General features: G+C 42.1%; 1 protein-coding gene across 1 annotated transcript in view; it reads left to right on the top strand.

Annotated features, from left to right (window-relative positions):
• MICU3 (mitochondrial calcium uptake 3) overlaps positions 1-9,331 on the top strand; it is a 111,273-nt gene extending 101,942 nt beyond the window's left edge. The window contains exons 14-16 of the mRNA XM_006149710.3: positions 915-1,072; positions 4,821-4,889; positions 7,002-9,331. Of these exons, the coding sequence (XP_006149772.1) occupies positions 915-1,072; positions 4,821-4,889 (227 nt within the window). The 3' untranslated portion in view covers positions 7,002-9,331. The remainder of the gene's footprint in view (positions 1-914; positions 1,073-4,820; positions 4,890-7,001) is intronic.
• Positions 9,332-26,653: the final 17,322 nt, after the last annotated feature.

Here is a 26,653-nt window from a genome sequence, read left to right as displayed (position 1 = left end):
CCCTGGTGAAGAACGTGCAGGCTCCTCCCTACACAGAGTCCCTGAGCAGAGCTTCTCCAGATCCCGTGTGTCCCGTGCTCCACAGAAACGGGGATGCTCCTTGTCTTCTGAACATGATTCCTGCTCTCCTGGCTCCCTCCACGCCACTCATCCCTCATTCTTGTCATCTCCTCTGCCATTTGTTACTTCTTCAACACCAACTAGCTTATCCTGAAGGGCTCAGCTAGGATGCATGACAGCCTTTCCTGGCCCTCCTGGCCCTTCTCCTGAAGGGACACTACAGACAGACGTAGTCGCTCACCTTCGGATTCCCGTAACATTTCCTCGGTTCTGTTTTGGTTTTACACAGTGTTGATAGCGCAGGTACGTGTGTGTACGAAGGAGAGGAAAGCGTCCTCACAAGCTCTCGTCATTCACAGCCCTCTTCCCAGCTCTTCAGCGCCTCAGGATCCTGGCACCCACCTGCGCGCATGGCGGGGGTGTTTCTCTGCTGACCTGGGCGTCTGCGTTTGCAGTCGCCACGTGGCTTCCAGCCTCGCAGGCACTTGTCATTGCTGCACCGTAGGCGCACCTGTTGGTCCCGTGTGGCCCTGTGCAGTGGTTTGGGACAGGTGTCCCGTCTCCTGTCGGAACTATAAGTTTTTGAGCATTTCTTGACCTCTAACGTGTCTTGTTACTGATAGTGGTGCTCATTAAACATCCGTTGATTATATTAATACAACTGCTTCTTGACTCTTCATTAAAAAGACACAAAAAGAACTTTTATTCCTTAAAAGACAGCATAATTAACAGAAAATTAGGTGTTACATGACCCACCTTTAGAAATAGCTCCTTTTTTACAACGTTTCTAGTAATTAACAGATATTGTAAGAATAATGTTAACAGTCTTTTCTTTCCATGTGACATTTATCCAGATGAATTTAAACGTGCTGTCTATGTAGCTACTGGACTCAAACTTTCACCTCATTTAGTAAACACTGTCTTCAAGATTTTTGACGTGGATAAAGATGACCAATTAAGTTACAAAGAATTTATTGGAATCATGAAAGACAGACTCCATAGAGGATTTCGGGTAAACCTATAAATTCTAAGTCTATTTATAGCTTTTTTTAAATTGTAAGGAAACACATTTATCAAGTTCAAAAACAATTTATATGAAATAGTAATGCTATAAACTTGTTTTATTTGAAAGAAACAATACAGACTGTACCTACTTTCAAAAATAATCTGAAGTGATAAAAAATAATGCTTTTGAAAAATATATAAAATATTTAATAGTTTACCTTCACATTCAATTAATGTCTTTATCCTACTTCATGGAAAAATATTTCCAAATATATTTGGAAAATTTAGTCTGCACATTGGGCTTCTCATACTTGTCAGGATATGAAGAAATATCACACTTACCCTTTTAAATCAGATAAATTTCCTGGACAATTTGAGTCTCTTAAAACATTACAAACTGGGACCAGCAGTTAGCGTAATGGCTATGTCGCTGGACTCCCACGTAGTCGACCGCGGTTCACGTCCCGAACCCGGTGGCTTAAAACTCACGCCGGGCGCATATGCATGCGTGCCCAAGATCCCGAGAGGAGAATGGAGGAGAAGGGATTGCGGCGTGGCCATCCCCCCTGGGGGGTGATTTCTCGCTTTCTGTCTCTCTGTCTCTCTCTGTCTGGCGAGCGCATGCGCCCTATGGCGAAAACCTCTCCAAAAATAAAAAATAAAAAAACTACAAACTCAGTACTTCTTATTTGAAAAGTAAATTATTTTTCTGTCGAACTGTTTTTCTGATATCTTATACTTAAAGGTAATTGCTAAAAATGTAATAAGTTTTTTCCCAAGAACCATGCTTTAAATATTTAAATATAATGTGAATCAATAAATGTTTGTGATCTAACATACTTGTGGATGGTCTACAAATGGAAAAAGAAAAAGAATTATTATTAAAATCAGCAACTAGAATATTCAGCTTTCTTTCTTTGGCAAGAATATCTCTGAGAAGTATATATTTAAAAAGATCAAAAATTATTTATACAAAAAGAAATTCAAGGTTTATCCTAAACAATGTTTTAAAATGATTAATGACTTTAAAAACAAGCTATCTTGGTGAAGATGCTGTGTACTTAACCGCCACCTAGTGGTTAGTTGCTAACATTTTCGATACCGCAAATACTTGAAAGACCAGAATGAATATTATTTTATTTCTTTTTCTTCAAAAATTCTGGAACAGGCCCAGCACTGGGGCCCAGAACTGGGGCACTGCCGTGAAGTACTGGGGACGTGTGGGGGGCTTTGGGTCAGCTCCCTGACTCTGTCTCCCGTGGCTGCACCCGTGGTCCTGGCTGGCTGCAGAACGGGAAGAGGACTTTGAAGTTGCTCCCCTCTCTCTCTCTTTCATTCTCAGAAAATAAATTTTTAAAAATTGTTCTTTTGGGAGACCAGCAGTTGGCGTAATGGCTGTGTCACTGGACTCCCATATAGTTGACCACGGTTTGAGTTCCAGATCCAGTAGCTTAATCTCACGCCAGGTGCATGTGCGTGCGTGCCCAAGGTCCTAAGAGGGGAATGGAGATGAAGGGATTGTGGCATGGCCATCCCCTCTGAGGAGTTTTTTCTCCGTTTCTGTCTCTCTTTCTGGCGAGCACACGCACCCTATAACAAAAACATCTACCAAAAATGAAAAGTTTTTTGGGACCAGCAGATGGCTTCATTTTTGTTTACATTACTGAACATGGTTGACCATGGTTCATGGAGGACTCAGCGGCTTGAAACTCACACTGGGTGTGCATGCCTGTGTGCCCAAAACCCTGAGGGGAGACTGGAGAAGGGATTGTCGTGTGGCCAGACCCCCACCCAGGGGGTGATTTCTCGTTTTCTGTCTCTCTCCGGTGAGCACATGTGCCCAATAGCAAAGAAAACTCTCTTTAAAAAAAAAATTGGTTTTTTTCAATTTCAGATTAGCAAGAGCAAATGAAATACGAATTATGCTATAAATCTTTGAAACTGCATTTCACCTATAACTGTTATGTTTTTATTTTTATTTATTTATTTATTTATTCGGCCAACCTTCCGCCCTGGTGACTGAAGGAGTTGAACCCTACAGGGCTGACTTCACGATTGGAACCCCCGCCCTGGCGGCTTGAAGAAACACTCTGAGTATCTACATGTGTGTGCCAGAGTCCCGGTAGGGTGGAGAAGTGGAGATAGGCTTGCAGCGCGGCCATGCTCTGTGGAGGAGGCATCCTCCCTCTCCGTCCATTCGTCTGTCTCTGACAAACACATGCACACTCTAGCAAAAAAGGGGGAAAGAGGAAGAGTATTTTTGCACACCTATAGTCCCCATAACGTTTTATTTATATTTGCACACCTAAAAACAGTTTTATTTTTTTAATTTTGCCTGAGAGTGCATATGCTCACAAGGGAGGTGGAGAGTGAGAAAGCACCCCCCTTGGGGTATCGTCACGTCACAGCCCCCTCTTCCACTCCTCCCTCCTTCCAAGATTTCAGTCACGCACACATGCCCAGTGTGTTTTTCAAGCTGCTGAGTACAGTACTCCAACCACGTGACTGGCCACTTGTCATCCAGCTACCTTAGCCACCAGACCACAGCTGTCCACGTTTTATTTTTAATTAATAAATAGCAATTGTGGGAACCAGCAGTTAGCGTAATGGCTATGTCACTGGACTCCCACGTAGTCGACCGTGGTTCGTGTCCTGGCCCCAGTGGCTTAAAACTCACGCTGGGCACATGTGCATGCATGCCCAAGATCCCGAGAGGAGAATGGAGGAGAAGGGGTTGCAGCGTGGCCATCCCCCCTGGGGGGTGATTTCTCACTCTCTGTCTCTGTGTTTCTCTCTGCCTGTCTGGCGAGCACACGCACCCTAGCGGAAATAAATGAATAAATAAATAAATAGCAATTGCATACATTTGTGGTATACAGTGTAATGTTTTCATATGTATTCATTGTGGAATGATTATATTAAGATAATTTGCATATCCATCATCCCACATAGTTTTTTTGGTAGTGAAACATTTTATATCTTTTTTTATAGCAAATTTGAAATACGTTATACATGATGATCAACTATGGTCACCTTGCTATGCGGTAGATCTTGAAAACTTTTTCCTCTGTTTTACCAAACTCTATCGGTTAACTTTCCCCCTTTCCTAAGCCCCCACCCTCCTAGCCTCAGGTAACCACCATCCCACTCTGTACTTCTGCAGGTTTGTTTTGTTTTTGCTTGCTTGTTTTTGTAGATTTTTGTCATAGGGCATTTGCATTTGCCAGAGAGAAAAAGAGAGGTAAAGTGAGAGATCACCCTCCAGGAAACCAACCATGCCACAATCCTTTTTCCTCCATTCTCCTCTTGGGATTTTGGGCAGGCACCTATTCACACCCAGTGTGATTTCCCAGCTGCCAGGTCCAAGACTTGAACAATGGTCGGCCATGTGGAAGTCCAGTCCTTAACCACCATGCCACCTGCCAGCATCTGAGTTGTTTTTCTACATTGTTTGTTTTGTTTTTAAGTTTGATTAGTTCTCCCATGAGAGAAAGAGACCATAGAGAGGACACCCCCAGCAGGACCTGGGTCTTCACACTGCAGCCTACTCCTGACCTCAGCTAGCAGGATCATGCACATCAGTGTTCACAGAACAGGAATCCAGGGCCTTCTTGTGCAGTTCAGCATCGGGTAGCATCGTGTTACACTGTGCCTCTGCAGCTGGCCTGATTATTTTTTTAATTTCACATGTAAGTGAAATCATGCTGAATTTATCTTTATGTACATTTGCACACTTTTGGACCTCTGTTCCACAGGGTTATAAAACAGTCCAGAAGTATCCCACTTTCAAATCCTGTCTCAAGAAGGAACTTCATAGCAGATAGGTACGTTGGCCTCCGTTTCTTTAAATCTGTTCGATAACAATAATTTATTGTCATAACATTTACAAAATAGCTAAAAGAAATAGAAGTAGGATTTTTAATTTTTAGGCCATCAGAATGTCTTGATTGGAAAATTTTATGTTAAACCTGTAGTTTTATACCTGGGCAGATATAGTAGGATGAATCCAAGTTGGGCTTTCATCATCCACAATTATTAGCACCTAAGGAATATTTGTTACTATTTTTTAGGAACATGATTCTAAACATTTATTATAAAAATTGCAGCTAATCTTGTTACAAAAATAGCAGCCAATAGTAATATAGTTATTTTAGGCTCCTGGCTTTATATTTGTACCATACATCTCATTTAATGATCAAAGGTAGATACTCTGTTTAACAGCAGGAAAAAAATCATTTCATGGAGTAAACTGCTCAGTTAACACGCTAGTAAGTGGCAAACCAGGATTTTAGCCTCGTTGAGTCTGGTGGCAACCCATCTTTTTACTGTTTACTGCAGTAGCTGCTTAGAATGCAATAGCTGAGGGATAGAAGGAGACTCATTCTGTTTGCATGGACTCAAAGCAACACCTCTAACTGGTGGCTAGTCTCCAGAATGAAGGGCTTGATTTTCTTTTCTTTCTTTCTTTCTTTTTTTTTTTAAGTCAACCATAAGCTATAAAATTTTCATCAACTGTGGAAGCTGCTTAGATTATCTGCAATGGAGGTTTGGCTCTTTGTTTATAAATGCTTACAAGTATATTCGTGTAAATGTCATTTTCTTTTTTAAAAGAAAGTTGCTTATCCAAGTTTGAGGGATATAATAAGCAGTTAAGGAGGTTACTTCCGCACAGGATGTATCAGATCTTAATGTGCTACTGTTCGTTTTGTCTTTCTGAAAGGAAATCGATATTCAGCATTTTATGTAGAAGCTTTGAGAGCTAGTTTTTTAAAGAACCCAGGTTGGAAAATAATCGGTCTAAAACATTTAGAGGCAAGTAGGTTTAATTATTTATCTAAGGTCATGAAATGCTGTGATTGAGCTCACAAAGTCAGATCTTTTTAATCACTAATTAAAGAACCTTATACTACGAAGAACTTAAGGTAAACATTAAAAATTTTTTTAAAAAGACAGACAGACCCTCTCATTTATACATCCACACGAGTGGTGGTGTTCTTGACCGGTATGTCAAAGTGTCACAGTGAGGGAGTGAGGATGCTGCCGCTGAACTTTGGAGACAGGTAACCCAGGCCGGCTGGGAGCAGGACTCTGTCTGGAAGGCTGTGGGCCACGGCCATTCTTGCTGGCTGTCAGTGGGGTCTCAGGAACCAAAGGGAGCACACAGCTCTTCTTAAAACTGAAGGTGTTTACCCCTGAGATGAAACGGAATTCTAAGTAAGCAAGAGGTGTGCTTATGTGTACAAAGCAAAAACACATGGACTCCGGGTGGCAAAGCAGATAAACCAGAGTAATCTGGAGAAAGGTTACTCGTGCCCATGGAGAAAGTGGCATGGTTCGAGCCAAATTCTGAAGCAGCCTACCTGCTAAGGCCATGAGACAGAGAATCCGTGTGGTGCTGTACACACACACACACACACACACACACACACACACACACATATAATATATACCAGGCTGGCAGGCGTCGTGGTGGTTAAAGGCACTGGATTCCCACATGGCCGCCCATGATTATGGTCCCGGACGTGGCGGTTGGCTTTTCTAGCTTTCCCTTTCTCTCTCTCTTGTCTCTGTCTGGTCAAAAATTTAAAAATAATAACAATAAATGGAAATAAGTAAATAAATCTAAAAAAAAAAAAATGAGGTAGCACAGTGGCACCGTTGTCTGTGTGATGACACAGAACGGTAGCTGCAAATCCCGACCTTTTCCTAGACCTGAGGGTTAGACGGGCTGCTAAACAAACACTGAGCTTTTAGTTTCAGGAAATGTCTTGGGATTATTTTACGTCTTGTTTTGTGAATTTAATGTGGACTCTCTTTACTGGGTGCCTTACGGTTTCCTGTCATCATCGTAAGAGTATTTGATTAATGCCATTATCTCTGAATGACATATTAAGTAAATATGGCTTTTGTGTTATTGTTGTGCTTTTTTAAATTAGAAACTGCTAAACCAAAGCTTAACGGATTACTATCTACATGAAAAACGCAAGAAGCAACCCTTTCAGCGTGGAAGCAGGACTCAGATCAGAATATGCAGAAAATGAAGGAAAAGTGAAATGCTATGAAATTTATAATTTTTCTTTAACTGAATTCTTAAGTATAAAACAGATAAAATGTATCTCTTTATGCAGTTGTTAAATTAATCCAGTTGACTTCTTGCCTCGATTTACAGAACTCTGCACTTTTTCATTCCCTAAAGAAGTATTAATACATAGATACTTCTCATGACTCTACAAGAATGTATTTTAAGTATTTTTTATTTATTTGTTAGAAATTTTCCTCATTTTAAAATAATTTATGACTCTTGGAACGTAGCTCACCTAGAAACGAACAATACATTTTCTTTGACTTTGGACTGTGAATTTGTTTTCAAAAAATAAATATTGTGTAAGATATCTTAGAACCCTTAGAATTGTTCCTAAGTCCCTGCTATTTATCAGGTTTTATTTACATTGAAATAATTTTGAAAAACAAGTAGAAGTTAAGCTACTATATAAAACAATGGTTTACATTGTACTTTTAACTTTTAAAAGTACTTAATTGACATATTGTTGAACTTGTGTGAAGTTTTATTTTTTGTTCAGTTACCAAAGTCAGCAGAATGTCTGGTATTCTTTCGTGTTTATACTCTTAAAAAATGTAGATGTTTTTTCTCAAAAAGTAAAAAATAGTCGTGTATTGGTGGCAGAAGTGGTAGCTGGAAAAATAGTCACTTTGTTATCATGGTTGTCTTAAACACAGTGCTGCTTGTGACCGCAGGTAGCTAATATGCGACAGCTGTCTAGGAGTAACACTGTACACCTCCGCACCTCCCTGTGTCACTGAGGTGTGTCGTCATGTCGAATGAGTGGTAATAGAAACTACCATGCAGTGGTTTGGGAGACTTCACACACACACACACACACACACACACACACACACACACACACAAATTAGGTGGAAACTAACATTGTTTCTTGCAAAAGGACCACATGCAAAACAACCAGTCATAATAAGTAATTTAAGTATAATTCATTATTTCAAAATAATAGGTTTTAAAAAGGAAAATAAAAACTTTTTGTTGACAAATGAAAAATTAAATTTTCCCATGGAGAAATAGGTATTGTTCAATTAAAAACATTTAGTTTATACAAAATACTGTACAAAGCTAGAATAATTAATTTAAATTAATATATTTGTATGTTGCATGTGGAAAATTAGTCCATTTATCTTCCTAAGACATATTTAATCTAGGTTGCACACACTCCAACTATTACCTTGCTTTTCCATATGAAAATAGGAAACACTGACTTTGTTTTTTATCAGTTTATTAAATGTGAAATTGATCTACATCAGCTTATTTATAAAAGTAATGTTATTTCTAAGAAAACATTATTAGCATTGGTTTTGTATTTGTTAGACTTTTTATATTGTTTATCCAATATTATTTATTGTACTAATGTAGAAATACATGATTCATAAATTTTAAAGTCCTCTATAGTATAATTTAATTTCATCTGCTCCAAAGGTTGATTCCGTTGATGAAATTAAAATGCCCATCAACTAACTCATTTGACATAACCCAGATCTATCTCACCTTTCACAGAATGTTCTAAGTATAGTTTGATTTCTAAAATTATTGAAAATTGCAATTTACTTTAGTCTTTGACTACAAATGATACTCTTGTATACATGAAAGCTCCTATAAATATAGACTAAAAATTGAGTTAGCCCATGAAAACCCTTTCTAATCCTGCCACTGTCCCTGGGAAGGACGCCGTACCGCATGGGCAGTCCTCACTCTTTAGTGCTTATCAGTGTGCAGATAAATACCTGGGTAATGTTCTGCAGGCTTTTCACATGGAGAACTAATTTCTAAGGAAACATTAAAATAAATAAAATATTCTAATCAAGTACAGTGGGAAGCAGAGTAGTGAATTACAATGATTCTCTGTGTTATCACTTAGAACTTTATCATTTATGGAATGAGAAGTAAAAATATCTCACTAAATTGTTGATAATATCAATTTAGAAATACTTAAATACCTTGGAAATAATTTAAGTATTCAGTATTTCCTTATAAAAACTGTTCTTTAGAAAGATTAAATGATACATAAAAGTTTAGGATAATACTTTTACCAAAAATGTATGTGATGAATCGTTTATGGTACTTCAACAAATCATGTCATAATAGGAAATTCATTGAACTTAGGTTTTAAGTTACTGTTATTGTAAATTATCACTGTACAGAAATCCTTCTTATATTCTTATTATCTTAAAATAAATATACCTGTCATTGAGTCAAGAAACATAGTACTTTGCTTTTATTTTCTGAAAAATCACCCCCAAACTTTGGAAATCTTGGTAAGTTACCAAACTTCTAGTACTTTTATGTTTTCTTCTGTGGCACTTACATGCCAATGAAATTGATCTCATCTACATCTTTGTGTAAGTAAATCACAGTGCAATGAAGTTTCTCAAAGTATTAGAGAAGTTCTTGCACTGGACCCAACCAGTGCTTAAGGCAGCAAGACACTACATGGCCAACTGCATGGTTCAAGTCCTGGATCCAGTAGCTGGAAAAACACTGCAAGCTGGTGTAGTGTGTGCCCCAAATACTGAGAGGAGAACGAAGGAGAAGAAACTGACATGGCCATCCCACCTGGGGGTGCTTTTGTGCTTGCTTTCTCTGTCTCCGTCTTTGTCTCTCTTCTCTCTGTCACTTTCTCAGTGTGTGTTTCCCTGGTGAGTGCATGCGCCCTACTGGAAAAAAAAAAAAAATGTTAAGGTAATTCCTACACAGAACTATGGTCACTGTCACTGGAAAGTTTACATATCATTTAATGAAGTATCAATTTTGCATCATGGAAATAATTGCTTAAACAACTTAAAATACTTAAACCAAACTATGGCAGCATATTTTACTAAGTTCATATTTTATAGGCGTTGTCTTACTAAAACAACACTTAGAAATCTAGTGGTTTCAAAGTACCTGAGTTATTACTCAGTTTCCTCTAGCTATATAGTAAATTAGTACTTTCTCTTTAAGATTTTTTTCCCATAAGGTACATGCACTCGCTGGAGAAAGAAAAAGAGAAAGAGAGATCACCCCCAAAGGGGATGCCATGCCACAATCCCTTCTCCTCACTTCTCTCAGGACTGTGGGTCTCTGTGCCCACGCGCTCGGCCTGTATTTCAAGGCACCAGGTCTAGGACTCGAACAGTGAAGTCAGCCACATGGGCTCCAGTACCTGAACAGTCACGCCACTCACCGGCCTATAAATGAGCACTTTTAAAAAGCATAGTGCTTTCACTTCCCTAAGATCTAGAAATATGTTGTATAATACTTTATGAGCATAATTAAAGTTCTGAGTCATGAAGAAGTATTGGGTACCAGCAGGTTGCGGGCTGGTGTTCTCAAGAAAGAAGATTAAGGTGCTGGATGCCCACTGGCCAACCGTAATTTGAGTTCCAGACCTGGCGGCTTCCTCTCTCTCTCTCTCTCTCTCTCTCTCTCTCTCTCTTTCTCATGAACATATGTGCTCTATAGCAAATTCTAAAAATAGTAATAATAACTGTGTAACATTAAATCATTCTTTAAAGCGAACTGTGGAATGAAGCCACAGCGCAGCACGTAGGCGCTGCACAGAGGGGGCCGGGCCCCACCCTTGCGCAGAGACAGTCCTTCTGCAGCACACAGGGTGCGTGAGTTTGGGGGCGATTTAGTGCTCTCAGACATTTCTGGGGAGGCTCCAAGTTTAAGGGCAAAGTCTTGGAGGGCGAATGCAGCAGCATCTCAAAATTTCGACCTAGGATTTTACTTCTGGGATTACAATATTCCAGTACACATGTCTCAACAGTTTTCAGGTCAACAAGTGCAGGTATTCAAGGAAAGAGTACATAAATGAAACAGTGGGGTGTCTCTGTGTTGCTGGTAAGATGTAATCTGCAAGGTACTTTTATGTGAGCATAGTAAAGTATAAAAGGATGTTCTCTGCTGCTGCTTATGTTTAAAGCATACTTTTCCTATATAGTGTTATATTTTGATCATATTAAAGTTATGTGTATGTTTTTAAGTCACAGAGTTCTGAAGTCTTTTTTTTTTTTTTGAAGAGGTTTTTGCTATAGGGTGCGTGTGCTCATCAGACAGAGAGACAGAGAGACAGAAAGCGAGAAATCACCCCCCCCAGGGGGGATGGCCACGCCGCAATCTCTTCTCCCCCGTTCTCTTCTCGGGATCTTGAGCACGCATGCACACATGCCTGGTGTGAGTTTAAGCCACCGGGTCCGGGACTCGAACCGCGGTCGACTACGTGGGAGTCCAGCGACATAACCATTACGCTAACTGTTGGTCCCGAGTTCTGAAGTCTTAAAAAAAAAAAAACCACCTTTGTCCCATCCATCCTTTTCTGTGCCTCAGAGGCATTCACTTTCAAATCTCTCACCAGGTTCTTTTGGTTTCTACCTTCACATAACAAGCAATATGCTAATATCATTATTTTAAAAAATTATTTAATAATTACATATTCATTTGTTTAATTTGACCCAAGAGAGAGACAGAGAGAGAGGGAAGGTGAGAAAGCAAGCCACCACCAGGTCTGAGACAAGAACCATCGTCAGCCATGTGAGCATGTTCAGTGCCTAAACCACCACACCACCTGCTGGCTCCATGTTAGTATTTTCATTGGCTTACTTTTCAGGTAATCAACTGTTGACTTTCTTTTTTGGGGGGAGAGGTGTAGAGTGTGTGCGCTCACCAGAAAGACAGAGACAGAGAGACACAAAATGAGAAATCACCCCCCAGGGGCAATGGCCACACCACAATACCTTCTCCATTCTCCTCTCAGGATCTTGGGCACGCATGCACACGCGCCCGGCGTGAGTTTAAGCCACCGGATCAGGGACTTGAACCGCAGTGCGCTACATAGAAGTCCAGCGATACAGCCATTATGCCAACTGCTGCTCCCTAACTTGTCTTTCTACAATGGAAGATAAGGGGGTGGCCCTCTTACACCTACTCCAAGACACACAGACATGCTCCCCTTACCCCTCCTTTCTGTGTGGTGAGAGTGTAACTTCAGTTCAATCGATTGTTTTTCATCAGCAAGTGTAAGTTTCCCTCCTGCTGCGCGCCTCACTTTCCCCGAGTTGATCGTCTTTTCCGTTTAGCTTGCCTAACTTTCTGTCTGTCTCTGTTCCCCTCATTAACCACCCCAGACTTGCCTCTGGAACTTTATGTCTAGTGTGGATACTTAAACACGCCAGGTAACGGGCACCGTTTGTATTTACTAAGTTCCCGCTGAAGCTCCCTGTCCCAGGGCCGACATTCCAGAACCCTTCCTCTCCCTGTCTCGAAAGTTCTCTCACCCTGTCTGTCTGCTAGGTTGTCATCTTTTATCTTTTGGAGTGAAAATTCTGCATATTTCCTGAGAACGACTGCGTGGTGAGTATGTTTTTGAGCTCCTGTACGCCTTTGTAGTACTCTCTGTCTTAGATAGTCGTCCAGGGATGGGCATTGAACTAGCGTGTTCTTCCCCTCAGGATTTCGCAGGCATCACCCCAAGGGCTTTCAGCCTTCAGTGTTCTCAAGAAGTACCATCCGGTGTGCTTGTTTGTCTCTGGAAGTTAGTAGATTCCTCTCCTTTTCACTATTATTCTAAACTAGAATTTACCTTCCTTAATAAAGGTCTCTTATGCAAAGTGTATGCTTGGCACTCAGTAGTCCTCTCAGGCACCAGCAGGTGGCGTGGTGGTTAAGGTGCTGGAGTCACATGGCTGACTGCAGTTCGAGTCTTGGACCTGGTGGCTTACTTTCTCACTCTCTCTCTCTCCTCAAATTGAATAATAATAATAAAAATAAAATAAATAAATTTTTAAAAATTGTCCTTTAGGGGGCCAGCAGATGGCATAATAGTTACATCACTGGATTCCCACGTAGTTGACTGCGGTTCAAGTCCCAGACGTGATGGCTTAAAACTCACATCAGGTGCATATTCATGCCCAAAATCCCATGAAGAGAAGGTATTGTGGTGTGGCCATCCACCTGTGGATGATTTCTTATTTTCTGTCTCTTTTTCTCTGTCTCTCTGACAAGCACAAGTGCCCTATAGTAAAAATCTTTCTAAAAAAAAAAATTAAAATTAAAAACAATCCTTTATGGACCAGCAGGTGGCGTGGTGGTTAAGGGGCTGGACACTCCCACATGACCAATCACAGTTCAAGTCCCGGACCTGGTGGCGTGCTTTCTCACTTTCTCTCTCTCTCTGTCTCTCTGTCTGTCTGTCTGTCTCTCTCTCTCTGTCTCTCTCTGGTCAAATTAAAATAAAAAATGAATAAATAAAATTAAATAATTATTAAAAAAGAATCCTTTAGATCTAGAAACTCATAGCATTTAGTTCTGCCAAATAATAATAATTTATTTGATTACTTCTTCCCCTATTGTTTTCTCTGTCTAGTTTCTCTGGAATTCCTGTTACTCAGATACTGAATTTCCTATATTCAACCTGTAAGTTTTCTTTGTTATTGTTCATCTGTTCCTCTTACTGTACTTGTTAAAGATTTTCTCACTTTTTCCATCTAGTCTTTTTTTATAATTTGCTGCATTTTATATTTTTTAAATTACTTCTCCGAATGCTCGTTTTCTATTGTCCATGCTTCTTCTTGTATATATTCAGTAACTTTTACTCTCTGATGAGTTTCTTTTTAAAAAATGATGTTTCTTCCATCAGTGAGAGGGACGGGGAGAGAGAGAAAAAGACAGACACCCCTGACAAGATGGGTCCCCACACCACCACCCACCCTTAGCTCTGCCCAGCGCTGGGTCATGGGCGCGTGAGCACCTGGCGTGTTCAGGGGGGTCTCCGGATGCAAGCCCAGACCTCGCATGTGGACCAGCCTTGCAGAATGCTGTGTTACTGCTCCAACACTATCAAGCCCCAATTTTAAAAGTTTATTTTTTCCCATGAGCCAGAAAAACAGAAAGAACAGGAACCCCCGCAGGGTCACTGTGTCACAGTGCACCTCCAGTTTCAGCAGCCCTGGATCCTGGGCATGCGTGCACCTGGCATGTCCAGGGGAGCTCCAGATGCAAACATGGAACTTGCCCATACGGCTCAGCCTCCCAGAGTTGCCGTTTCCCTGTGACACCGTCTACCCTGGTTCTGTTTCTTGGAAGTTTTCTTGTGCTCCCTTCATGGTCTCATGCTGTGTTCTGTATGTCTGAGGCTCGCAGGGTTTTTCTCAAATACCTACATTCCTTTCTCTGTGGTTTTATATAGATAGAGTTATCCATATATATATAAATATACGTTTTTTAAGAGGTTCTTGCCTCAGTGATGTGTGCTTGCCAGAGAGAGAGAGAGAGCGAGAGGGAAAGTGAGAACTCACCCCCTAGGGTGATCTCAATCCCTTCTCCTTTCTCCTGGGAACTTGGGCACACACACACTCAGCGTGAGCCTCAAGCCACCGGGTCTGGGACTCAAACCGCAGTCAGTCATGTGGGAGTCCAGCAACATAACCACTCCACCTCTGTTGGCCCATCCGTGGTCATATTTGAAAACATTAGGAGTTCTGTGTGCACGGCCTGAGGTTCTGACTGACAGATTTCGCTCTCTCCTGTTCTGGTTAGGCCATTTCGGCGCCACCTCGTAGGTCTTTTCTCTGGATGACCTTTGGTTCAGAGCGAAGTAGAGGGAAGAAATCGCTGTTCTCTCTTTGGGTATTTTACCTCCCAACTTCACCTGTGCTGCTCTGTCTGGTTTACCTTAGAATGGTCTTCTGCTGGAGTGAGTGCGTGGGGAGAAGAACAAGCAGGACAGAGCCTGAAATCCAAATGCCTTCTAAACAAAATTTCGTCAATGAATCCTGTCTACAGTTCAACTTTCAGAGACATCTGGATTTTTCATTTCTGTGACTGTTCAGGAACTCGGCAGTATAAATCTCCCTCCTCCACCCTGTCTCCCTGTCAGGGGCATTTACGTTCTCTTCCGTCTATAAATTAATCTGTTTCTAATATGTAAAAATGTCCCTGTGCCCTTTTTTCTTTTTTTTTTTTTCTGATTTACTAGTCCTTGAGAAAGAAAGCTATACTTTTTCTTAAAAATCTCATTTTTGTCACTTTAGTATGACTTTTAGAGGGAATGGAAAACAACATGTGTCCAAAACAGCGTAAGTTCCACATTTAATAGATACATTTAAATACCCACAAAGTACTTAAGAATAGTTCTTTGACAATCAAAGTCATAGCTATTTTTAATGAGATATTATTAAACAGTTTACTATTTTTAGCATGTGTTTGTTTACTTTTCTAGGAAAAGCATGTTTTTAAAACTTATGATCTTGGGGCCAGCAGTTAGCATAATGGCTATGTCACTGGACTCCCACGTAGTCGACCACAGTTCGAGTCACAGACCCGGTGGCTTAAAACTCACGCCGGGCGTGTGCGTGCGTGTCCAAGATCCCGAGAGGAGAATGGAGGAGAAGGGATTGCGGCGTGACCCTCCCCCCTGGGGGGTGATTTCTCGCTTTCTGTCTCTCTGTCTCTCTCTGTCTTTCTGGCAAGCGCACAGGCCCTATAGCGAAAACCTCTCCGAAAAAAAAAAACCAACTTGTGATCTCCATCTGGTAATGTGGGAATAAGTCATGAAGGCCTTGCGTTGAGTGTATTCGCCACATCCAGAACTAGATTACTTTTGAAGCAGAAGGAGAGCCTTGCCATTTCGGGCTTTTATTTGTTAGAGGCACGTGCACTCGTGGGAGAGAGACAGAGAGAAAGCACCCCCTGTAGGGGATGGTCACGCCGCAATCCCTCTCTCCCCATTTAACTATCAGTATTTTGGGTTTGGGTTTGTTTTGTTTTTCTGCCAGTATTTTGGATGTGCACGTGCCTGGCATGTCTCTCCAACCTCTGCGTCCAAGACTCAAACTGTACCATTGTACCAATGAGATCCATCCGCCTTAACCCCACAGGCTGGCCCGAAAGAGATGGTTTTACGAAAACTTGATCATAGTTTGTGAGTTTGTGGGAATTCCACACAGTTTAAGTTTGGCCAGTGGGACTGGGAAAGGAATTAATTGATGAAGGAATATTGTTGAAAATTAGTGACTCAATTCAAAACATTCAACATAGCAGCTCTACACTCTGGCAAAACATATTTTGGTCACATTTATCATAAGCGACAACTAAACTTATTATCCTAATTCAGTATAGCGTTTCATGTATATATGCTCATTTTCATATTTCAGGGCCGAAGCAGATCGTGTAAAGGTAAGCAGATCCGTCTGCTGGCACATTTTAAAGGGAAGTAAAGTGAAGATCGAGGACAGGATAAAAGACAATAAAGATATTTCCAGTTTATACTATACAGTATTTTACTAAGCTCTAGGTGCTAAAAGAGTTAAAAGTGCAAGCTGAAAACCTACAAAAAAGCACTCTGAAAATCTATACTTTTTTGTGTTACTGCTCTTTGGTGCTAAGAGGTTCTCAAGAAAGCGAGTATCTACATGCCATGTGTCCTGTAATATTTAATTACAGCGAGTGTACAGAAGATTAGCTGTCGCACAGATTCCTTTGAAATCAGATTGCACATCAAAACTGCATTGTGCCCTGCTAAGCAAGCAAATTTAAGAAAGAGGAGAAGGTGATGTCAAGACTTATTGCAAAATGAACAAATAAAGGAACAGGATTTGCTTGGTGTTCAGCCTATTAAAGCGTGGCCAAATGTCAGCCCTCATTCGTCAAGTTAAATATGTTTTCTAAAATTTTCAAAGATTCAGTCTATGGCAAGTATCCTTTAGCTAGCATTTGGGCAGAGAAATAAATTAAGCAGCAGGAAAAAGCTAAATGGCTTATACTTCCAACTCGGTTTCTCATAATGTCACGTTACCACATAAAAATGGGCATTCGTGATTTGGATCGAGATATTTGTTGCATTTTATTTTTGTTAATTGATTGATTGTAAAATTAATAATAATGCATGTGGTTTTGCTCCCAGGTACATGAGGTTTTAGAAGTTCAGGTTAATTTTGGCTCCGCAATTGTGGGACCCCCCCCCGCCCCAAATAGAATACACTGAAGCAACACTAGTCTCCAGGGAGATTTCCCTCCTTTGAATTAACAAAAAAGAAAAAGGTAAAAATAAATGTTCAAAATCCAGGAGCTGAGCTCCAAGTACTCAGTGGTAGGAGCTAGGTAGCTTGGAGCCTCGACTGGACTTGTCAGAAACGAGCAGGAACCAGACCACGTGGGTGACTATCACGGGCCAGAGATGGCGGCTCTAAATGGAACAAACCGAGGTCAGAGTTCTGGACTGTCGGGACGAGCCTTCTGCACCCTGAGACCGCAGTGAAAAGAGGACTTGGATGTGAGACCTCCTCCTCTGAGTTAAAGCATTAAGGGAATCCTGAAGGTGCCGAGACAAGTGTGTGTACACACACACACACGCAGCTACACAACTGACCGAAGCAGCACAAACCATTTCACAAGACTCTCATAAATTATAATCAAGCAAACCTCTTAAAGACTACCAAATCCAGAGGCCAGCCACTGTGAGTGAAGGATGCAGACGTTGGGACTGAATGCAAAATATAAAAGAGCTCTGTGTGAAATAAACTACGGAATTACAGAATGGGTGCACAAAACTATAGGGATTAAACAGAAATCCTTAGCACGTGGGATTTCTAGAAATGACTGCTGGACTCAAAACCGTAGTGGGGAGTTTTGGTAACAGCCATGACTGAGTAGCTGACACTCAGATTACCTTCTACCACCAACAGCTGCAATCCTGTACAACAGACAGGTTAGGACTTTGATTCCTGAGAGAAGGGGAAGCGTGGTGACGTCTGCATTCACTCACTGAATGCAGGTGGGAGAGTGGTTAAGCCACTGGACTCTCACATGGTCAGCCATGGTTTGAGTCCCAGACCCAGCGACTTGAAACACACCAGGTGCATGTGCGTGAGTGCCCCAGATCCCAAGAGGAGAATAGAAGAGAAGGGACAAAGACATGGCCACCCTCCTGGGGGTGGCTATCTGGCTCTGCCTCTCTCTGTGTCTGGCAAGTGCACATTCGCTTTAGCAAAAATCTCTCTAAAAACAAATCAATAAACCCACATCATTTGGTCATATCGTAATTGAATTGCTGGAAAGCCAACAAAATTATTTCTGAGATCTTACAAGCAGCAAAAGACAAAAGATACATGATATACAAAGATAATAAAAATAAATGCTGACTTCTCATGAGTAGCAATGGAAGACAGAAGATAGTGGTATAACATTTTTAAAGTATGAAAAGAAAGAGGTGTTAACTTGGAATACTATATCCAGCAAAATAACCTTTAAAAATAAAAATAATACAGGGACCAGCAGATGGCATAATGGTTACGTTGCTGGACATAGTCAACGATGGTTTGAGTCCCAGACCAGGTGACTTAAAACTCACACTGGGTGTGTGCATGCATGCAAAATCCCAAGAGGAGAACATATTGCAGCATGGCCATCCCCCCAGGAGTGATTTCTTGCTTTCTAGCTCTGTCTCCAGCGAGCAAACACTCTCTGTAGCAAAAAAAAAACTCTCTAAAAAAGAAAAACAATTATGCTGACAGACTTGCAGCAGAGATGGAAATAAGGTGGCTATTCTAGCAGGCAAATGTGCAAGGAGTAACAGAAAAGTGTAGGCATACAGGGATTCAGGTGTACCGAGGGTCTTCACAAAGCTCATGGTAAATGCAGATTGTTAGAAAGTTTCACGGATTTCAAAAACTTTGGCACCAAAATAAATGTGTACTTCCATTTGATTTTTCCACAAGTCCCCTGTAAACACTACCGTTGCCATGAAAGAAGGACTGTACATGTGGGAATTTACTGTCGCTGTCACTTCTCTGGGTCGTAGAGGCCAGACTGAGAAACTGAATGAGACAAGTCTGACCGGCGTGTTCTCGCGGATGGGCCAGGACAAAGCAAGAAGGGGCTCACATGGCAAAGCAAAGACAGCATTTGCACTCGGCTTGGCAAAACCTTCAGCTTTTGGGGTGAGCCCGAGGATGACGATGAGCCCTCCAGAGTAGCAGAAAGTACCAAAAATCTCCAGAGGGGTCCTCTTGATGGAAGCCGCTAAAAAACAGGCCGTGAAACAGACCAAACTGGAAACCCAGAAGGCCGTTGCAGAAAATACTGTGTGAGTACAATAGTATTTAGGATCGGGACCAGCAGTTAGCGAAATGGGTATGTCTCTGAATTCTCATGTAGTCCACCACAGTTTAAGTCCAAGACCCAATCTCTTAAACTGAGCCGGGCACGTGTGCATGCATGCCCAAGATCCCGAGAGGAGAATGGAGGAGAAGGGATTGGTGGCCATCCCCCCTGGGAGGTGATTTCTCATTTTCTGTCTCTCTCTGTCTCTCTGGCAAGCACATGCACCGCATAGCAAAACTCTTTTTTAAACAAAACAAAACAAAAAATGCATTATCCGAACTGGTGTGGAAGTAGAGGAAGGTCCAGCTGCAGGTAGGAATTTGATGCGAAGCGCAGAGAGAACGATGAGAAAGGCGCGGGAACCGTGAGCCCAAGGGAAATGTTGCAGGCATCAGCCCCTCACTGTCGCGCAGTGAAGGAAGAGGAGGGCACCCTACCGGGTGTCACACCGAAAATTCCAAATCTAACAGACATGAGGAAAGGGAAGATGAGCCCCAGGAGAGGTGATCCAGAGACCAGGAGCACTGCAACGTGACCACGATCGCTGCACAGAAAAGCCACCAGCAGCACATGGAGGTCAAGGCGCTGGATCCACGTGGCCAACCATGTCCTTCCAGAGTTGGCCCAGTGGCTTGAAAAAAAGAAACTCTAGCGTGTTTGTGAGTATGTGTGTGGGTGTGGGTGTGTGCCCAAAATTCCAAGAGGAGAATGGAGGAGAAGGGATTGTGGTGTGGCCGTCCCCCTTGGGAGGTGACTTTTCACTTTCCCTCCTCTCTCTCTCTCTCTCTCTCTCTCTCTCTAGCACCATAGTCCTATAGCCAAAAGAAAGTTCTTGTAGGCATAGACCAGTCATGCAGATGCCCATGGAAGAGGAATGAGCAAGAAGATAAGCCGAGGGGAAGATTTCAAAGATTAAGAAATGACAGAGAATAGAAAAGGGAGAAAGATACAGAGAAATACTATTTCCCAAGAGAACAAGAAAGAAATGGACAACAAAATAATCCCGGCAGAAAGGAAGAGAAAAGCAAATGAAGGAAAGAACACGGGAAAGACAGGAAAGTAATCATTAATACAGAGAGAAGAGAAAATGAGAAGTAAGGTTTAATCTTTAGAAAGAAATTGACACAGGAAGTAAAGGAGCCCAAATTCTTGGGTAAAGGACAGGTTTCTTTGTCAGGAAAGATAAAACAGAATGTGATACATAAAAAAGGACAAGAAAGAGCGACCAGCAGCTAGCATAATGGCTGTGTCACTGGACTCCCATGTAGCTGACTGTGATTCAAATCCCCAGACCTGGTGGCTTAAACTCATGCCGGGCATGTGTACGCGCGTGCCCAAGATCCCGAGAGGAGAATGGAGGAGGAAGGATTGCGGCATGGCCATCCCCCCTGGAAGGTGATTTCTCACTTTCTGTCTCTCTGTCTCTCTCTGTCTTTCTGACGAGCACACGTGCCCTATAGCAAAAACCTCTCAAAAAAGAAAATTACAATTTAATTGATATTAATTAGGATTTGCCAGAGAAAACCAATGCAATGTGTACGTATTAATAAATAGAAATGGCTTTACTGTAAACAATGGACTACTGTGAGGATGGACGCCGACAAATCCCCACATTACAGGGCGAGTTGTCCAACAGAGGCCACGGGACCTGATGTTGTCACTCCAGGTCCTGTGCCCGAGAAGCAGGACAGCTGAAGGCGCGGTCCCGGTCCAAAGGCTGGCAGGGAAGAGCCGGGAAGAGCCAGTGTCTCAGCTGAAGGCAGTCAGACAGGAATTCTCTCTTCTCAGGAGATGTCAGCCCTCTCGTCCCCTTCGGGCTTTCAGATGGTTGAATGTTGCCACCCACATTAGGGAGAGTAATCTACTTTATTCAGTCTGCTCATTGAAACATCAATTTCATCCAAAAATCACCTCACAGAAACACGGGAAATAATGTTCGACCAAAACTCAGCACCGAATGGCCCAGTCAAGTCAAATAATTACATAACATTAACCATGACAACACTTTTACAAAATTGCATCCTAACCAAGGAAAAAATACTCCAGGGCTGTTATTTACTTACAATTCAAAATGTATAGCTTTCATTATCTGCATTATACCTCTTCTCCAGTCTTTTTAAAAATTTTTTTCCAAGATTTTTGCCATAGGGACCGTGCGCTTACTGGAAAGACAGAGATAATGAGAGGAAAAGTGAGACATCGCCCCTCATGGAGGAGGGCCACACCACAATTCCTCCTCCGTTCTCCTGGGATCTGGGCCTGTGTCCAAGTGCCCAGCGTGAGTTGCAAGTCCCTGGACCCAGGACTCGCTCCTTGGCTGGTGAGGTGAGATGCCAGCCCCTCAATCATGCCACCTGTTGGCCCCACCCAGGGTCTTTCTAGATCACATATATTGGGTAGTAGGAAAAGTCATGATGCATTTTTGCATAGAAAAACATAGAAAAAGTCATGACTTTTCTGACAACCCAGTACTTACGTTGCTTTTTTGGGGGGGAGAGATTTTCGCTATAGGGCGCATATGCTCGCCAGACAGACAGAGAGAAATCACCTCCCGGGGGGATGGTCACGCCACAATCCCTTCTCCATTCTCCTCTCGGGATCTTGGGCACATACGCACACGCGCCCAGCGTGAGTTTTTTTTTAAGCCACCGGGTCCGGGACGCGAACCGCGGTCTACTACGTGGGAGTCCAGCGACATAGCCATTACGCTAATTGCTGGTCCCATTACATTGCTTTTTAAGACTAGGAATTTTTCCCCCTAGATTTTCTGTCTGATTATTGTTGGTACATAAAAAAAAAAAAGAAGGATTTAATTTGTTCAGCCAGTTCTTAGTGGTTTATTTTCAGTTTTCTGGTGAACAGACGTGTTTTATGCCCATGACTTTAAATCTCTTGTCATATCCATTATATTGTTCTGATTTCTATTTCCTGTGTTATTACATTCATCATAGCTTCCAGAACAATGTAAAATACGAAGAGAGACAGAAATCTTTTGGTTTCGTGTTTTAATAAGACGACCTCTCATGTTTCAAGCCAATACTTTGCTGTTGATTTGAGACAACTATTTTATCACGTTTAAGAGAGTACCTTTATTTCCTGGATTTAGAAGAACTCAGAAACAGGAATGAGTGCTGCGTCATATGATTCTTTCAGTTTTTCCATTTCGCTTCCACTCGTTAGACGCTAGTCACAGGCTTCCTAACGTTCAATTGTCCTACCTTGTTGTAATAAACTCTGACCAGGGTGCCGCTGTTTTCAGTCCCTAGCTTTGGACAAGTTGACTTCACATATCAGGTTCTTCATCTGCAATAGGGAGTAAGAAATGTATTTCCTCTAAGTTGTAGGAATTAGGTGAGGTAGTTTATGTCAAGTAAATTCATAGGAAGTGCCTAGTGCGATGTCCGACACAGAGCCCACCGCTCTGGAGATGAGCCTTTCGCTTACCCCAGACAAGCACTCAGAGCCTTCTGTCTCGAGGCTGCGAATCCTAGGGTGGCCTGTCCACTGCAGGCTGGAGGATCAAGGCTGTGGGGAGGGGAGGCGTTTACCTTGACTTCTCCAGGGTGCTTCCCCAGCTGGATGGTGTGTTGGTTCCACAGCCTGTACAGGAGGTAACCCAGCTACGGGCCAGAGCCAGTGCTTCATCATTGTGTCAGGGGACAGCGCCCAGGGCCGCTGTGAGGGCCACACACCTTCACCGTCCTCAGGACCGAGGGAACAGTCCCTCGGATTGCTCAGCACTGATGAACCCGCCCTTCTCCACCCTTCCCAAGTCAGGCTTGTGTATGCCTCTGCTGGCCAACTCCAGGCACCTCAGATGCCATGCCATGAAATATGAGTAATGTGGGACCATCAGGTGGTGTTATGTTGCTGAACTCCCATGGAGTCGGCTGCAGTTCAAGTCCCAGACCCGGTGGTTTAAAACTTATGCAGGGCATGTGTGTGTGCCCAAGATCCCGAGAGGAGAATAGAGGAGAAGGGACTGCGGCATGGCCATCCCCCTGGGGGGTGATTTCTCGCTTTCTGTCTCTGTCTCTCTCTGTCTTTTTAGTGAGTACATGCGCCCTTGTAGCAAAAATCTCTACAAAAATTAAGAGAAATATGAATTATACAACTTTGGTGATTCCACATAGGAGTTCAATGGTCTAATATTTGCAATTAAAACTGGCATTGTAGGGGGAACCAGCAGTTAGCATAATGGCTATGTCGCTGGACTCCCACGTAGTCGACCGCGGTTCGTGTCCCGGACCCGGTGGCTTAAAACTCACGCCGGGCGCGTGTGCATGCGTGCCCAAGATCCCGAGAGGAGAATGGAGGAGAAGGGATTGCGGCATGACCATCCCCCTGGGGGGTGATTTCTCGTTTTCTGTCTCTATGTCTCTCTCTGTCTGTCTGGCGAGCACACGCGCCCTACAGTGAAAATCTCTCAAAAAAAAACAAAACTGGCATTGTACAATATAAAGAGGAACAGTAACAGACATACTAAAACTTTAGGATTTTCTTTTCTTAGAATGACATTAAGTAGCAAATAAGAAACATCATGCCAAGTTGAGAAAGCCCACAGAAAAGAGAAAAAGGATTCTATTTTATGTAATAGCTTAAACCATTCCCTTGCTTTTTTGTACAAAGGGCCCCACATTTTTTATTTTGCACTGGATTTCAAAAATCTGTAACTGGGCCTTTCCTGAGGTATGGCAATTTGGGCCAAATGTGCAAGTGTCTGTATATTTGGAGAAATATAAAATGATAACACAAAGATAAAAAGTTACATTTTATGCAACTTGGAAGTGAGTATTAATTTTCCCAAAATTCTAACAGAGCAAAGAAAGCTAAAGTGGTATGCTGCTCATGACAGTGACAGCAGAGGTGTCACCAACAAAGCTGGGGGCTCTAGGAGACTTGGATGCTTAAAGAGCATCTGACGAGCTGAGATGAGTCCTCCGGTACATCAGTATGACTTAGGGCTTCTAACAAATCTCAAGTAAGTTTACTTAAAACGGGTGGGGGAGTAGGGCCAGCAGATGGCATAGCGGTTATGCTGCTGGACTCCCACATGGCCAACCATGGTTCAAGTCCCAGACCTGGTGGTTTGAAACTCACGCCAGGAGCATGTGCGTGCATGCCCAAGATCCTGGGAGGAGAATGGAGGAGAAGGGATTGTGGCATGGCCATCCTTCTTGTGGGTGATTTCTCATTGTCTCTGTCTGTCGCTTTCTCTGACAAGCACATGTGCCCTAAGACAAAAACCTCTACCAAAGAAAGGGGGAGATACAAAGTTGGGCTTCTAACTCCAGCAGAATGTATGATTACAAAGCATAAATCATAGTAAGATGTTATCTCTTACATGAGGCAGAAACTAGGAAAAATGGGGTTTTAAAGAACAAACATACCTTCAATTATTACGTTATGGCAGGGCGATGGCCCATGGGCAAATAACTAATGAATGAAAAAGCCTTGCAACGAATGAAGAAACAAAATAATGAATTATGGTTTTAAAAAAAATGCAAGAACAAGTAATTGTATCACTTTTGTCTTAATGTCGCCTCACTTTTCAGTGATAAATGTAAGCACCGCCGTCTTCCAACACGGAAGGAAGAGGAACAGTTGTTTCAAAGTCATGAAATGGTCCCCGCGTCCCGTCATCCTGGGTCCTTCCAGAGGCATCTTGATTCACGACGAGCCTGTAGCTGGCTGGCCCTTTCCAGAAGTAAATCGTCCAAAGTGCCACGTACTTGATCTCCTGGTGCCTATTTCTCATTAAGGGACCAGGACGATTTCAATGAAGTTCCTATGGTATTTTCAAAAATCAACTCGATCTCTACCTTTCAACTCAATGAATGAGGCAGGGCGTCATTCAGATAGGTGTGGGCTTGCCTCGTTGTAAAGTTAAATGATCCCCGGAAAGGACTGAGAACATAGCCTAGGACTAAAAGCTGAATCCAAACAGACATAACTATTTCAAAAAGGATTCATTAGAAAACATGCATAAACATGGGAACTCCATTGAGCCCATCCATTCAGAGTATCTTCGTTGTTAAACATGGGCTTTGAAGTCAGGCCTCCTGGAGTTCAAATCTTGGCTGTGTCACCAACTACCTTGTATTTAAGCAAGGTTCTTACCGTTTCAATGCCTGAGCTTTTTCATGCATAAAATGGGATGATGATAGCAGCTATGTCCTACTGTGGTTGTCAGAATTATATGTGTGGGGGAGAGAGGGACAGGGGGCAGCAGGTAGCATAGTGGTTAAGGCGTTGGACTCCCACATGACCAACTGTGGTTTGAGTCCCAGACCCGGCAGCATGAAACTCACACTGGGCACGTGTGTGTGTGTGTGTGTGTCTGTGGGTGTGTGTGGTTCAGATCCCAAGAGGGGGATAGAGGAGGGATTGCAAACATGGCATCCTCTGTCTGGTGAGCGCACAGACCATATAGCAACATATCTAAAAAAAGAAAAAAATTAAATAGGAAATTGCCTGTAACGCATGAAGTTTAGCATAGAGTGATATTTATTAATAATAACTAATAAATGTTAGTTATTATTATCTTTGAAAAAATAACACTATTTGTTTGGAATCAGCTTATTTGTAATCAAAGTTAACTTGACCTTGAACATTTAAATAATGATACAAATTCATGGTCTGTTGAATAAAAATAGTACTCTTATTTTTTTTTTTTCTTCCTGAGAGAGAGACGGGGGACAGAGACGCAGGTATTTTTAAGTGTTGTCTCTCCACGCAGCGATCTTTCTGCCCAACGTCCCCATTAGCTGGGATTACAGGTATGAGCAACAGCACCTGCAGTATTAAGCATGGCTCAGGAACAGAACCCAGGTCTCGGTGCAGCTCCCAGTGCATCACCGCAACTGGGCCAGAACTTATTATTGATGTAAATAAAAACAATGAAAAGAAAATGTTTTTAAAATATCACCAGTTTAAATCTGTCCTGTACATGTTTTCCACATTCATATTGTCCTATGGGGGGGAAAAGAGAACTTATTTTAATTGCTTTTACCACCTTCATCGACTGAAGTCTCTTGGTTTTCAGGCACCCACTCAAGTGTAGTGAATATTTTATGCCATGCATGCAAAATATATAGTCCATGTGCCCAGCGCTATTTCTGTCTACTAATTTTCCTTGTTCCTAAAAACAGAAATGAGGAATGCCTCCGGCTATAAAAAAAAATCTGTCTTCCTGTCAGCTCCTTCTGCTGACATCTCCTGGATTCCAGATTGCATATTCACATCATTTGCATTTTCCCACTCTTGCTTTTTTAAAAACCATCGAGTTAAGTCAATAGCTAAAGTACACTCCTTTTTATAGCATAAAATTGCTCAAAATTAATTTAAAAAATATTTTATCATTGGAAAAACATGTAATATGTATGTGCATTATATTTAAAACTCAGCTTTAGACCCCTATAC

Source organism: Tupaia chinensis, unplaced genomic scaffold, assembly GCF_000334495.1.
Source record: "Tupaia chinensis unplaced genomic scaffold, TupChi_1.0 Scaffold000271_1, whole genome shotgun sequence".
Taxonomy (NCBI): Eukaryota; Metazoa; Chordata; class Mammalia; order Scandentia; family Tupaiidae; genus Tupaia; species Tupaia belangeri.
This window is presented reverse-complemented; position numbering and strand designations above follow the sequence as displayed.